General features: G+C 43.8%; 1 protein-coding gene across 4 annotated transcripts in view; it reads left to right on the top strand.

The window, feature by feature from the left end:
* TBXAS1 (thromboxane A synthase 1) overlaps positions 1-15,585 on the top strand; it is a 324,636-nt gene that overhangs the window by 233,168 nt on the left and 75,883 nt on the right. For all 4 annotated transcript variants that reach the window (XM_070756310.1, XM_070756309.1, XM_070756307.1 and 1 more), the window contains one exon: positions 10,374-10,649. In XM_070756310.1, coding sequence (XP_070612411.1) covers positions 10,374-10,649 — 276 coding nt within the window. The remainder of the gene's footprint in view (positions 1-10,373; positions 10,650-15,585) is intronic.

Raw genomic sequence — 15,585 nt, 5'->3', positions numbered from 1 at the left:
GTCCTGCCCACTTAGGGATGTATCAAAATGGCAGCTATGGGACAAATTGCTTAATTTTGCCACCTTAATGAAGTCTGCAGAAGTGGCTCTGGGTCTATGCTAGACTGTGCTCTGTTGTGTATTTTTGTTTAACAACTGCATCAGGAAAGTAGTGGTGAAGCAAGGTTGTTTTGCTAAATAGCCATTATGATATGTGGGCAGGCTCCATTAGGATTGTATCTTGATGACCACCCATATTTATTCTGCTTGCAAGCAGTCCAGGGGCACTTGTTTGGCCACTGTGAGAAACTGAATCTTTGACCAAGATGAATCTCAGCTGGTAGAAAGTTTTATGTTCCATGAAGATGGGAGTTAAATTAATATTTACTGACCAAGTAATGCAAATAATGCAGAATGCCAAAGAATTGAAGCCTTTGAACTATGGTGCCGGAGAAGACTCCTGCAAGTCCCTTGGGCTGAAAAGCAATCAAACCAGTCAGTCCTAGAAGAGATCAACCCTGATTGCTCTTTGGAAGGACAAATCCTGAAGATGAAACTCAAATACTTTGACCGCCTAATGAGAAGGAAGGACTCATTGGAGAAAAGCCTAATGCTGGGAAAGATTGAGGGCAAAAGAAGAAGAGGATGACAGAGAATGAGATGGTTGGATGAAGATAGTAGAGGACAGGAAGGCCTGGAGAAACATTGTCCATGGGGTCGCGATGGGTCAGACAGGACTTTGCAACTAACAGCAACAACAATGCAAACAAAGAAATTAAAATTGCTGCAGTGCGTGTGGTTTTTAATTTTTTTCCTTCCAAAAATGATTTTCCCACTTCCATTGGTTTCAGTATTTCTGCTTTTCTTTAAAGCAGTGTTTCTCAACTTTGGCAAAGTTGAAGTGTCTGGATGTCAACTCCTAGAATTTCCCTGTCTGGGGAATTCTGGGAGTTGACATCTAGACATCTCAACAATGTTAAGGTTGAAAAACTCTGCTTTAAAGCAAGTGCAGGGAGTAAGATCATTATGCCCCATTCCCATTGAGTATTCCTTCCCTCTGTATCTGTCAAAATCCCTACATCCATGTCACCCATGAATACACATAAAGGTAAATAAGTGGGTTCATTGACAAAGTAGAGGAGGTAAAAGGCTTTACATATCTTCTACCAAAATAAGGTTCCAGTGTGGAACTCTGTCAAGGGACTTCCCACTTATATAGTCCTGTCTGAAAGTAGATGCACTCATTGAAAGTCTAAAATCAATCTGAATGTACTGTATAAAATCACTTTATTACAGTTACAATAGCCTAAAAGAGACAAAGAACACATTCTAACAACTTTAGAGTCTTGTCATATGTGTATTTAATGCAGAATTAAATCCTAACCTTCATTCTGCTGTCCTAACATCACTGGTACCTGACTTATTCATTGTATCTTGACCTTGATGCATGCATCAATGACAAATTTCTTGTGTGTCCAATCACACTTGGCCAATAAAGAATTCTATTCTATTCTCAGCCTTATCTCCTGTTGTGATTCAGCCTGAGGCTCCTCAGGGACCGGCTGGAGCTCTGCCGGATCCATGCCCAGAGGAGGAGGACAGTGAACAGGAGGGGGAGGACCAGGCAGACGGGGGAGAGGAACGTCAGGAAGAGGAGGAGGGAGAGCAGCCGGAGACCCCCCGGGGGGGCCTCTCCCCAGCTAGTAGCCTGGATTCATTGGATGAAGACGCACAGGCTATAATAGACATGAGGCAGCGACATGCAGCTCAAAGACGGGGCCAATTAGAAAGGTATTTCCATCCCTGAATTGGCAACAGCTGGGTTTGGGTGTGGTTCTCCTCAGCAGGGTTGAAAAGGCAGGCCCGCCCTTACAGTCTTGTGGAGAGTTATCAACTAGGAGCCATGTGACCTTGCTTCGAATCTTGGCATCTCTGATCTTGGCTTGTGGCCTAGAAGTCTGGAAGACTTGGGGGAGGCGTGGGTTTTATTATCTCCAGCGTTGTTTTTGCCAGCAAGAATCCTGTTTTATTGCCTGGCCTTCGTGAAACCTCTGTGAAGCTTCATCGTGTTCCTGTCTGTAAGAACAGTTTTTGTTACCTGTGTTTGCTTTCCAGTATATATACTGCCTTTGCTTTTTACCAGGGTGTCTGGCTACTCTTTTTGGTTGGTGTTGGCGTCTGGGGGGACCCAGACAGAACAACTGGTACCTGACTTATTCATTGTATCTTGACCTTGATACATGCATCAATGACAAATTCCTTGTGTGTCCAATCACACTTGGCCAATAAAGAATTCTATTCTAGTCTCAGCCTTATCTCCTATGGTCACTTGCATAATATTTGTATAACTGACATCTCTATTTCCAGCTTTTCCTCTTCCTGCCCGGCTATCTTTAACCCTGGCAAGATGTTGACTAGAATTGGATATATTTTTGTGGGGATCAAATCAGACTTGCTAGAGACCTCCATTGAAATAGAATGGCCAACAAATTCGAATGAATGAATGAATGAATGAATGAATGGGCAAAGAAACAGAAAAACAAATTAAATATCAGAACTCTTAGTGTTCTTTCCAACATGACTCCTTCCCTGGGCATAATTTCAAAGGCTTTAATTAGCCATAGTTTGCTATTTTGCTGAAATTAGAAATGAGGAAATATGGATGGGGACATGCCAGGATCTTGCAGTATTGTTCAGAGTATATTTGATATTGTGACTTTGTACTGAATACCTCCCAGATGAAGCAAAATGGGCATCCATGGAGATTCTGGGTTTTTGCTTAAAACATTTGGAGAAAAGGAACATTTACATAAGGGTGAGACTTGTTCATGACTTATTTTGTAAACAATTTAATCAGGTCATTGGCCTATAGCTGCAAATATAGTTGTCTTGTACATTCTGATGGGAATTTTGCAATAACATGATATTCCTGGAGGCGTCTGTAATATGGTAAATGATTTAGCTTTACTAGATAAATGGTCAAAGCAATGGAAACTGCAGTTTAATGTTTCCAAATGTAAAATAATTCACTTGGGGAAAAGGAATCCTCAATCTGAGTATTGTATTGGCAGTTCTGTTTTAGCAAATACTTCAGAAGAAAAGGATTTAGGAGTAGTGATTTCTCAAAATGGGTGAACAGTGCAGTCAGGCGGTAGGGAAAGCAAGTAGGATGCTTGGCTGCATAGCTAGAGGTATAACAAGCAGGAAGAGGGAGATTATGATCCCGCTATATAGAATGCTGGTGAGATCACATTTGGAATACTGTGTTCAGTTCTGGAGACCTCACCCACAAAAAGATATTGACAAAATTGAACGGGTCCAAAGACGGGCTACAAGAATGGTGAAAGGTCTTAAGCATAAAACGTATCAGGAAAGACTTAATGAACCCAATCTGTATAGTCTGGAGGACAGAAGGGAAAGGGGGGACATGATCGAAACATTTAAATATATTAAAGGTTCGGGAGGTGTTCTGTCTGGGTGCCCCCAGACTTCAACACCAACTGGAAAAAGCAGCCAGACACGCTGGTAAAAGCAAAAGCACTTTATAGTTTGAAAAATAAACACAGAGAAAAACCTGTTCTTCCCAACAGGCAGGCTATGAGACTTCACAGCAGAGTCCTGATGGCCAGACAATACAGCAGACTTCTTGCTGGCACACCCACCACTGTATAGAATAAGACCCACACCTTTCCCCCCCAAGGTTTCAGTATTCAAAGTCACAAACCAGAATTCCAAGATGCCAAAGATCACAGCCAGGTCCCAGGACTCCCAAAGATAATACTCCACAAGCCAGGAAGGGTGGGTCTGCCTTTTCAGCCTTTCCAGAGAGCACCACACCCAAACCCAGCTGTTGCCTCTTTAGTGCTGAAAGTACCTGGCTAATTGTCCCCTTCGTTGTGTTGCTCTTCTCTGCCGGAGATCGATTATTGCTTGTGCATTTTCATCTAAGGAATCCAGGCTGCTTGCTGGGGAGAGCTCCCTCTCGGGGGACTCTGGCTGTCCTCCCTCTCCCTCAGCCTGAGATTCCTCCTCCCCGTCTGCCTGAACCTCCTGTTCCTCCCCCTCCCCCTCTGAGCAGGAAGCCGGCAGAGGATCAACCGTTCCCTGAGGGGCCTCAGACGGAATCACAACAGGAGGGAAGTGTTTTTAATAGGAAGGTGAACACAAGAACAAGGGGACACAATCTGAAGTTAGTTGGGGGAAAGATCAAAAGCAACATGAGAAAATATTATTTTACTGAAAGAGTAGTAGATCCCTTGGAACAAACTTCCAGCAGACGTGGTAGATAAATCCACAGTAACTGAATTTAAACATGCCTGGGATAAACATATATCCATCCTAAGATAAAATACAGAAAATAGTATAAGGGCAGACTAGATGGACCATGAGGTCTTTTTCTGCCATCAGACTTCTATGTTTCTATGTTTCTAATATAGTCACCCCGCATAACAGTTGCAGAAATATTGCCACCATTGACTAGAATTTAATGTGTTGACATTGTTTTTTCCATTGTAAGCGCTGTATCCAGCCAACACCAAATTACATTCCTATAACATTTCTATCTCAATCATTATGAACTATCCATATAGGATGTTAAGAGAGAATGCAGTTTATCAGGGAAATGAGGTGCAGGACTTGAAAATGGCTAAGCCAATTATTTCCTTAGAATTTAGCCTGAATGCCCAGAATTGGTTTTGTTGGACACACTCACCCTCCCCTGCCCAAGGAAGTTTATGGATGGCCTTCTCTTTTAGCTGAGTCATGCCACTTAACCAGCTGCAGAGTCAAAGTGCAGTATGTTAAATATTTCTGCTCCTTTGTTTCTCACCATTCCCCTGTCAATAATGTCTTTTGACCTATGTAATGAATTATTCCTTCACCCTCTTATCTCATTTGCCCTTTCCTCCTGCCTCTTGCCCTCCCTCTATTTCCTATGTGATATCAGGAATGTAATCTGAAATAGTTACTTTGCTCTTTTTTAACTGTTACAACGATGCATAATCAACATTGTTTCAGCTTGCACTGGCATCTGAAGTAATTGTAGTTTTGCACCTGTTTTGAATCTTTTGTGTGTGTTTTTCCTGACAAATTTCACAAGAGTTTCAAGAGCTGAAAACAACTTAATCCCTTCATGGCATCGGACCAGAATATCTCTGGGACCGCCTTCTGCCACACAAATCCCAGCGACTGGTTAGGTCCCACAGAGTTGGCCTTCTCCGGGTCCCGTCGACCAAACAATGTCGTTTGGCGGGACCCAGGGGAAGAGCCTTCTCTGTGGTGGCCGCGACCCTCTGGAACCAGCTCCCCCCAGAGGTTAGAACTGCCCCCACCCTCCTTGCCTTTTGCAAAGTTCTTCAGACCCATCTCTGCCATCAGGCAAGAGGGAACTGAGACATCTCCCCTGGGCCTATACAGTTTATGCATGGTATGTTTGTGTGTATGTTTGCTTTTAATAATGGGGTTTTTAGTGTTTTTTTTTAATTATTACATTGTCTTTGTTGTTGTTGTGAGCCGCCCCGAGTCTACGGAGAGGGGCGGCATACAAATCTAATAAATAATAATAATAATAATAATAATGCCACAATGTACTTACCAATGCATGGCACTCTAGAATTAACATCCATGTCATCTTCAATGAATTGTTGTCAGGTATATTTATTCTGAAAGTTGCCTATTCAAGCAACTTAATAATTATTTATCGAATATTCCATGCAAGAGCTGAATGGTGAGTTGAGCTGCAACTAATAGTGAAAAATGTGAGATCATTGCTATTAAGACTAATTATTGGTAAAAATCTGAAACAGTAGGCACAATCTAAGGAATCACAGATCCAGTTGGACATTTCTAAGTACTTTTGGGACTTGTGCCTCTTGATCAACTCAGGCACACACATATATAGGTACTCTGTTCAAGAGTGGATATGAGCTATTTAGTTCTTTGGAAGCATTTAGAGAAACCTATATAAAAATAAAGCAAAATTAATGAATCTTATGACAGCCAGCTTGGTGTAAACATTTAAGGCACCAGGCTAGAAATTTGTTTGTTTGTTTGTTTGTTTGTTTGTTTGTTTGTTTGTTTGTTGATTGATTGATTGATTGATTGATTGATTGATTGATTGATTGGATTTGTATGCCGCCCCTCTCCGGAGACTCGGGGTGGCTAACAGCAATAAAACAGCATATAATAATAATCCAATACTAAAAACAATTAAAAACCCATTATTATAAAACCCAAACATACATACCATGCATAAAATTGTAAAGGCCTAGGGGGAAAGAGTATCTCAGTTCCCCCATGCCTGGCAGCAGAGGTGGGTTTCAAGTAGCTTACGAAAGGCAAGGAGGGTGGGGGCAATTTTAATCTCTGGGGGGAGTTGGTTCCAGAGGGCCGGGGCCGCCACAGAGAAGGCTCTTCCCCTGGGTCCCCCCAAGTGGCATTGTTTAGTTGACGGGACCCAGAGAAGACCCACTCTGTGGGACCTAACTGGTCGCTGGGATTCGTGCAGCAGAAGGCGGTCCCTGAGATAATCTGGTCCGGTGCCATGAAGTCGCTGGGATTCGTGCAGCAGAAGGCGGTCCCTGAGATAATCTGGTCCGGTGAAACTCTGAATTCTAGTCCCATTTTAGATGCAAATGGGTGGCTTTGGACCAGTCACTCTCTCTTAGCCCTATAAAGAGGCCACTTTTGAAAAATCTTGTCAAGAAAACTGCAGGGACTAGTACAGAGAGTCACTAGGAGTCAACACTAAAGACATAGAGAGAGAGAGAGAGACACCACCATACACACAAAATATCATATTTTATAAATAGGCAAAGAGGCAAAAATTATTTGTTGCATCTAATATCAGCACAAATGGTATACGTAATATGCTCATCTAGACAAAAAATGCAAGCCCTTAAAATTAATTTAGTTTTAAATGGGTAAATGGAAAAGGGTCATACCTTTATTAGGATCAGCCAAAAGACATGAAAATATATCTAGTTCTGACCCACTCACCCCCTGACACCTCTTGCCAATAAACAGCTTTTCACACTTTTTGTGTCATTTACATAACATGGATTTTGGATTCGTATCCCCCGCACCCCATGGATATTTTTAAAAATCTAATGTACACACATCATATTCTTCTTAGTTTTTAATATATTCATCCTAGTGTCTTTGGGAAATTGGACAGTGTTAACAATGTTTGCATTTTGCCATTTTAAACTTTGTTGAAATCAACTTGGCCAATAGAAATAAGGAGAAATATTACAGTATTGGCAATAGTGTGTGTGTGGGGGAAATAAAACACATTAAAATATAGAATAGAATAGAATAGAATAGAATAGAATTTTTATTGGCCAAGTGTGATTGGACACACAAGGAATTTGCCTTAGTGCATATTATCTCAGCGTACATTATATTATATATTATAACATTATAATACATGATATGAGAATATTATACTTTTGCAATACAGTGATCCCTCGATTTTCGCGATCTCGTTCTTCGCGAAACGCTATATCGCGATTTTTCCCACCCGACGACATCACTTCCTTCCTTTCTCATCTTTCTTTCTCTCTTTCTCTATCTTGCTTCTTCCTCTCTCACACTCTCTTCCTCCCTCTCTCATCTCTTTCTTTCCTTCTCTCTCTTTCTCTATCTCTCCCCCTCTTGCTGGCGGGCGGCGGGCGGGCGGGGGCATCAGCGAGGAAGACCCAGGGAAGGTTCCTTCGGCCGCCCAGCAGCTGATCTGCTCGGCAGCGCGGCAGCAGCGAGGAGCCGAATCGGGGTTTCCCCTTTGCGTGGGCGGCGGGGAAACCCCGATCTTCGTCTGCTCGCTGCTGCTGCGCTGCCGCGCAGATCAGCTGCTGGGCGGCCGAAGGAACCTTCCCTGGGTCTTCCCCGCCGCCCACGCAAACTCCACCATCTGCGCATGCGTGGCCATGAAAAAAAGGGCGCGCATGCGCAGATGGTGTTTTTACTTCCGCAACCCTACATCGCGAAAAATCGATTATCGCGAGGGGTCTTGGAACGGAACCCTCGCGATAATCGAGGGATCACTGTATTTCTCATATCACCCTGGAGAAAATAGAGAGGAACGTCACTTCTATTGTCATCCAAAAATTCTGTAGACTGTCCCTCAAATATTAGGCATCACTGAATGTCTTGATCCTTGAAGTATAAATTTTAATAGTAGGATCTGGAAACACATTTTAAATCAGTAGTTAGCTATAGAACCTCACTGAGATATATTTTTCTCACTCCAGCTGAATGTAAGGAATGTGGAAATGTAAATTGACTTGAGCTCTTGGAGGAAAGGCAGGATATGAATCTCAAAAACAAATAAAATTATGGGGGACTGAAGGCTAGTGGGTCAGGTCACTCTCACTCATGGAGTCATAAAAAGTGATTGCTAAATGAAAAAAAAAACCCGTGGATAGATTCAAGGGAAGGGAACTGAAAACAAGAAAATGTCATATATGTCCGCTGAGTCAGCAGCAGCTTAATATTATTACAAAGGATTCTTTTAAAAGCCTTAAGAGAGGAGATATACCCTGCTAATTGAAAAAGGCAACATGTATCTAAGCTATTCATGGGTTAAGCACATAGCCAAGGAAAAATGCTTTGTGCTAATTCTAGGTACAGTTTAAGTTTAACAGAGGGTACTTGCTCTATCTGTGTTTTGGGATAAATCACAGTGTGGGTGTTTTTTGCTTTGTTTTGGTTTTTTGATATAGCACAACATGTTTGAGTAATCTTGGGAGATCTTATATGCTCTCCCCCAAAACGGCTAATCAGTCTATTAATAGATGCTGAAAAGTAGAAGTAAAATAAGCCAGCAAGCACTTTGCTTACACAAGTCATTGGTGGCCTGCAAGAGTGGCTTTGGTTTTGTCCAACAAACCAATATTAAAGGAAATCCTAGGTCAGTGATGGCGAACCTATGGCATCAGGGGGCATATGGAGCCATATCTGCTGGCACATGAGCCATTGCCCTAGCTCAGCTTGAACATGCATGTGTGTGCTGGCCAGTTGATTTTTGGCTGGCACAGAGGCTCTGGGAGGGCATTTTTGGCTTCCAGAGAGCCTCCGGGGGAGATGGGGGAAGGCGTTTTTAACCTCCCATGGCTCCAGGGAAGCCTTTGGAGCCTGGGGAGGGTGAAACATGAATCCACTGGGCCCACCAGAAGTTGGGAAACAGGCTGTGTGAAAAAATGACCATAAGTAACTTTTTCCCCCAGAGCCATTGTAAGTTTGAATGATCAATAAATGAACTGATTGTAAGTTGAAAACTACCTGCAAATGTATGTCCATGCATTTACATACACCCCTACCTCAGGGGTGTCAAACTCAAAGCCCATGGGCCAAATCTGCCCCGTGGGGTGCTTAAATCTGGCCCGCAGGGCTGGCCTAGAAATAGAAAAGTCCTGGCCTGTACTGCCCCCACTGCATCCTGTTTTCGCCAGTAGGTTTTGCAGGAATCTGTCCAGGCCAAAAACGGGGCATGGACAAGCTCGCACAGCCCTGCTGCACCCCATTTTGGCCAGCAAAGTGCTGCAGGAAGCATATATCCCATCACCTCCCCCCCCCCCCCCCCCCAGCCAGCCCAGGGAGAACTACAAGCTGATCTGGCCCTCGAAGAAATCCAGTTTGACACCCCTGATCTAGATAATAACAATAACAATAATAATTATTATTATATCAATACAACACAGCAAACGAGATCACTATGCTGGATTTCGTATTTCATCACCAGTCGGCGCTTCCCAAGCACCTAGGACTCCATGATGTAGCGGCAAATTATGTTTGCCGATCCCAGTAAAGCGGCCTTTTGCAATTGACAGATGGAGATTTTGTCAATTCTGATGGTTTTCAAATGTCCGCTGAGATCCTTTGGCACTGCACCCAGCGTGCCAAGTACCACTGGGACCACTTTCACTGGCTTATGCCAGAGTCGTTGCAGCTCGATTTTTAGATCTTCGTATTTCACTAATTTCTCTAGCTGCTTCTCCTCAATTCTACTGTCCCCTGGGATTGTGATGTCGATGATCCATACTTTCTTTTATTATTATTATTATTATTATTATTATTATTATTATTATTATTAATTAGATTTGTATGCCGCCCCTCTCCGAGGACTCGGAGCAGCTCACAATAATAATAACTTGCTGTTCAACCAGTCACTTCTTTTACCCTACAGGGCAGAGAGGTCTTGTGTCAAAAAATCAGGAGTCTGGTAGTCAACTTTTCTAACTATCACATTTTATGAAAAAGCGTAAAGATCCATGAACTGCAGCTCACTGCATCGATTCCATATATTTATAGTTTTAAATATTTTCTTATTTGGAAGAAGTACCGCCAGGCTCTTTGGTTTTTAATTTTTATTTTTATTTTTACAATATGCTTTACAGAGACGCCGAGATTTTCTCCAGCTGATGCTTGATGCTCGGATCCCGACCACTGACGTCATCATGGAGCAGTCAGACCGAGTCAGTCAAGAGGATTTGCCCAAAGAGCAGCAGAGGTGGTTGAGTGATGATGAGATAGCTGGACAAGCCTCCTTGTTCCTAATTGCTGGCTATGAGACCAGCAACAGCACCCTTTCCTTTGGCAGTTACCTGCTGGCTACCAACCCTCAATGCCAGGAGAAGCTGTTGCAAGAGGTGGATGACTTCTTTTCAAAACATGTAAGTAGGCATCCTGACTGCCATTCTCATTTTAGACAGTGAGAGGGAGGGATGGGGGGAGGGAGAGAGAGAGGGAGAGAGAGAGACAGGGGAGGGAGGGAGAGAAAGAGGGAGAGAGGTAGGGCAGGGAGGGAGAGAGGAGGGCAGGGAGGGAGGGGGAAAGAGAGATAGGGAGGGAGGGAGGGGGGAGGGAGGGGGAGGGAGGGAGAGAGGGAGGAAGGGAGAGAGAGAGAGAGGGAAGAAGGGTGGAGGGAGAGAGAGGGAGGAAGGGAGAGAGGGGGAGGGAGGGAGAGGGAGGGAGAGAAAGAGAAAGAGGGAGGGAGAGAGAGGGGGAGGGAGAGGAGGTAGGGAGGGGGAGAGAGGAAGAGAGGGGGGAATGGGGAGAGAGAGCAGGAGAGAGAGGGAGAGAGGGAGGAGGGAGAGAGGGCGGGAGGGGGAGAAAGCGGGAGTGGAGGGAGGGAGAGAGGGGAAGGGAGGGAGAGAGGGGAAGGGAGGGAGATAGGGTGGAAGAGAGAGGGAGGGAGAGGGAGGGAGGAAGAGGGGGCGGGGAGAGAGAGCAGGAGAGAGAGGGGGAAGGAGAGGGGGGAGAGGGGGAGAGGAGGGAGGGAGAGAGGGAGGGAGGAAGAGAGGGGGAGGGAGGGAGAGGGGGGGAGAGAGAGGGAGGGAGAGAGGGAGGGAGAAAGAGAGAGAGAGAGATCCTTGATAAACTGGGACAAACAGGATGGTTTACAATGTGGGTTACATTTGCCCTGCATGATTAATAAAATGCATATGCACCAAATGAAAGCCTCAGTGGCACAGTGGTTAGAGGGCAGTACTGCAAGCTACTTCTGCTGATCACCGGCTGCCAGCAGTTTGGCAGATCGAATCCGCTAAATTGCTATATGCACCAAAGACAAATTCCTTGTGTGTCCAATCACACTTGGCCAATAAAGAATTCTATTCTGTTCTGTTCTGTCCTATCCTGTAACCAATCTTGATTTATTGTCTATATTGATAAAATTGAATATAGTTTATGGGATCACACAGTTGATTTTCCCATTTTTCAGTCAAAATCAAGCCATCTTGATAAGAGCAAATTCTTGCCCCATCTGTGACCTTTATTGTAAACAAAGCAATAGGGCCGGATCAGTTCCAGATGGAGAGTGAATGCGATCCATCTCTGTGAATGGAGAAGATGCTTTATAATATTTTCACAGGCCAGAAGTGTCTTTCTGTATCTCAAGTGCATGTATTCTGTTGCAAATGCATAAACACTGTTCCATTGATCTGTTTGCTCTATCAACTGGCTAGGAGCAGTTCTCCATACTTTTAGGCAAAAAGCCTTCTCAGTTTTTTTAATGGATACCAAATATTAAACCCGGGAGTCTTTTGCATCGGTGTACACTCTGCCTAGCCTATGGGCTGAAATATATAATCTGGCCCTGCATTTTCAGTTTCTCCCAGTAGTTTTACTTATTTACTTTTTTTTTATTTACACCTTTTGTGTCGGAAATGACAGCCAGAATCCTCCAACTCCTAGGAAATAGCAGTAGCCCACAAACCCACAGCCACCCTCTGCCAGAACCAAAGATAAGGTACAGAAGTATGAAAGAAACAACATTTCCAAAATCAACTGTGTTCTGCCGGCGTGTTCCAACCACTCGTAATTACAGGGTAATTAGTCCAGAAAGACACACACCACACGATAAAAGGAAAACCAAAAGTCTTTATCAACAGAAAAGCAGAAAAAACTCCCTTTTTAAATGTCAAAGGGATTTTCTGGTACACACAAGGCACAGGTTAAATGCAATCCAATTTCTCACCCAGTAACTGGGAAATTGAGTCCAATTCCAAAGTCCAGAAAGTCCACACACAGTCTTGAACAGGGAAACAGAAAAACTACGATCTTGATGAAACTATGAGTCAGATAAACTTCCATGAGGCTAAACCAGCACGCTGCTCTTTTTATCTGTAGCACTAATTACAGCAGCCCCACCCAACCACAGGTGGCCTCACTTATCTCCTGTAATAATCCTTCAGTTGTTCTCTCCTATGCATCACTCTATGCATGCATGGGTCCATCATGAGTTCTTGTTCAGAATCCAGGGATGATAAGAATGATTGATCTCCTCCTAGGCTGTCTGCCAAATTCCCCTCTTCCCTGCCACTCACGCTTCCTTCGTCAGAGGAGCCTTCGTCGTAAAATTCTATCGGGAGCAAAACAGGCCTGTGGCGTGTGGATGTTTCCCCCACATCCACCTCCACATTCCTTGGGGCAGGAGCTGGGCCAGAGCCAACCACAACAAACAGTAACCATTGCAACCAATTCTACATGGGACAAACATCACATCAATTAAAAACCAGGATCCGCAAACACCAGCTGGCGGTCAAACTCCACGATCCCAAATACTTAATCTCTAGCCACACTACACCAAACGGCACCAGTTTGATTGGAGCAACACAAAAATATCAGCTATGATACTACCCACCATTCTCGTGAGTTCATTGAAGCCTCGCACTCCACAAGCAATTCCATCAATTGACACCTTGACCTACAATCATCCTACAAATCTCTCAGATTCCAGATCAACTGCACATCCAACCACAGGCAGCACCAACCCTCAACCAACCCACACAAGTCTCTCCCACCCCCCACGCCAGCAGTTTACCTCCCAAGGACCCTGACCAGAAGCCATACATTCAAGCATCGGAAGGCCAGACAAGGAATAATGGATGGAAGCAGACCAAAGAGAGATTCAAACTGCAAATAAGAAGGAACAATCAGCAATCAGCCAATGGAACAGCTTGTCTGCAGAGGTTGTGGGAGCTCCAACACTGTGACTTTCAAATGGAGATTGGATTGCCATTTGTCCGAAATGGTGTAGAGCAATGATGGCGAACTTATGACAGGTTGCCACAGGTGGCACAGGGAGCCATATCTGCTGGCACGTGAACTGTGGCCCTAGCTCAGCTCCAATGTGCACGTGTGTGCCAGTCAGTTGATTTTTGGCTCCCACAGAGGCTCTGGGAGGGCATTTTTGGCTTCCAGAGAGCCTCTGGGGGGATGGGGGATGGTGTTTTTACCCTCCCATGACACCAGGGAAGCCTTTGGAGCCTGGGGAGGGCGAAACAGAAGCCTACTGGGCCCACCAGAAGTTGAGAAACAGACCATTTTATTTGTTTATTTATTTATTTTGTCCAATACACAATGAGGGTTTTAGTGGGTATATATCTATATACACATAGTAAAATACATGATGAAGGTTATAGAGGAGATACTCAAAGTAAAATATATCTAAGAAATAATAGAAAAGAAGGTATAGTAATAGAACATATCAATGAAAGAATAGAAGAAGAGATATAGGAATAGAAGAAAGGTATAGAAGATATAGGAGAGCAATAGGACAGGGGACAGAAGGCACTCTAGTGCACTTGTACTCGCCCCTTACTGACCTCTTAGGAATCTGGATAGGTCAACTGTAGATAATCTAAGGGTAAAGTGTTGGAGGTTTGGGGATGACACAATGGAGTCCGGTAATGAGTTCCACACTTCGATAACTCGGTTACTGAAGTCATATTTTTTACAGTCAAGTTTGGAGCGGTTAATATTAAGTTTAAATCTGTTGTGTGCTCTTGTGTTGTTGTGGTTGAAGCCGACAGGCAGGACGTTGCAGCATATGATCTTGTGGGCAATACTTAGATCTTGTTTAAGGCGTCTTAGTTCTAAACTTTCTAGGCCCAGGATTGAAAGTCTAGTCTCGTAGGGTATTCTATTTCGAGTGGAGGAGTGAAGGGCTCTTCTGGTGAAGTATCTTTGGACATTTTCAAGGGTGTTAATGTCTGAGATGCGATATGGGTTCCAAACAGATGAGCTGTATTCAAGGATGGGTCTGGCAAAAGGTTTTTTTTTTCTGGCCTCCAGAGGGCCTCTGAGTCAGGCATTGAATTATGGTTGTGGCACTCATGCCTGCGCGATAACACTCGCACACACTTTTTCGACACCTGAGGAAAAAATGGTTTGCCATCATTGGTGTAGGGACTCCTACTTGAGTGATGGGGTTGGACTGGATGACCTACGAGGTCCCTTCTAACTCAAATAATCGAATCTAATGTAAACCCTCTTCATCAGAATTTAGTCTGTTTCACTGTAGGTTTCATGAGCCGGGGTGGCGCAGCAGGTAGAGTGCTGTACTGCAGGCCACTGAAGCTGACTTGTAGATCTGAAGGTCAGCGGTTCAAATCTCATAACTGGCTCAAGGTTGACTCAGCCTTCCATCCTTCCGAGGTGGGTAAAATGAGGACCCGGATTGTGGGGGCAATAGCCTAGCTCTGTTTAAAAAGTGCTATTGCTAACATGTTGTAAGCCACCCTGAGTCTAAGGAGAAGGGCGGCATAAAAAATGAATGAATGAATGAATGAATGAATGAATGAATGAATGAATGAATGAATAAATAAATAAATAAATACCATAGAGATTATAGCCCCCAGATATATCCCTGGAACTGCATGGAGTTTATAGACAACAATGAAAACAAAGATTTTTGGGGATCATCCCTCCCCCACTCTAATACTTTATATTTTAGGTTATTATTCGGTGAACCATTCAGCAACAAAAACAGCTTTCTCTGACTCTTAAAAGAAACCAAATATCATACTTACAGAGATGGTCTTGGGCAAGGAACCACCCAGGAACAATTGTATGTATTTAGTGACATCCATGTAGTCTCAAAGCACTTTACACCCAGAACTGCAGAAGCTACAATTTCTTGAATCAATATGCTGCCAAAAAGGCTGCGTGTATCAGGAGAGACTGCAGTGAAATCAGAAGTTGGAATAAGAGTTCCAGAGGTGAAAGAGACTGTTGTGCATACACTGGCACACAACAAAAGTGAGTGCAGCAAACAGATATAATTTGCCTGCCCAAAATCAAAAAACACCAAAGGACTTTGATTTA

Source organism: Erythrolamprus reginae, chromosome 6 (assembly GCF_031021105.1).
Source record: "Erythrolamprus reginae isolate rEryReg1 chromosome 6, rEryReg1.hap1, whole genome shotgun sequence".
NCBI classification, from domain to species: Eukaryota; Metazoa; Chordata; class Lepidosauria; order Squamata; family Dipsadidae; genus Erythrolamprus; species Erythrolamprus reginae.
This window is presented reverse-complemented; position numbering and strand designations above follow the sequence as displayed.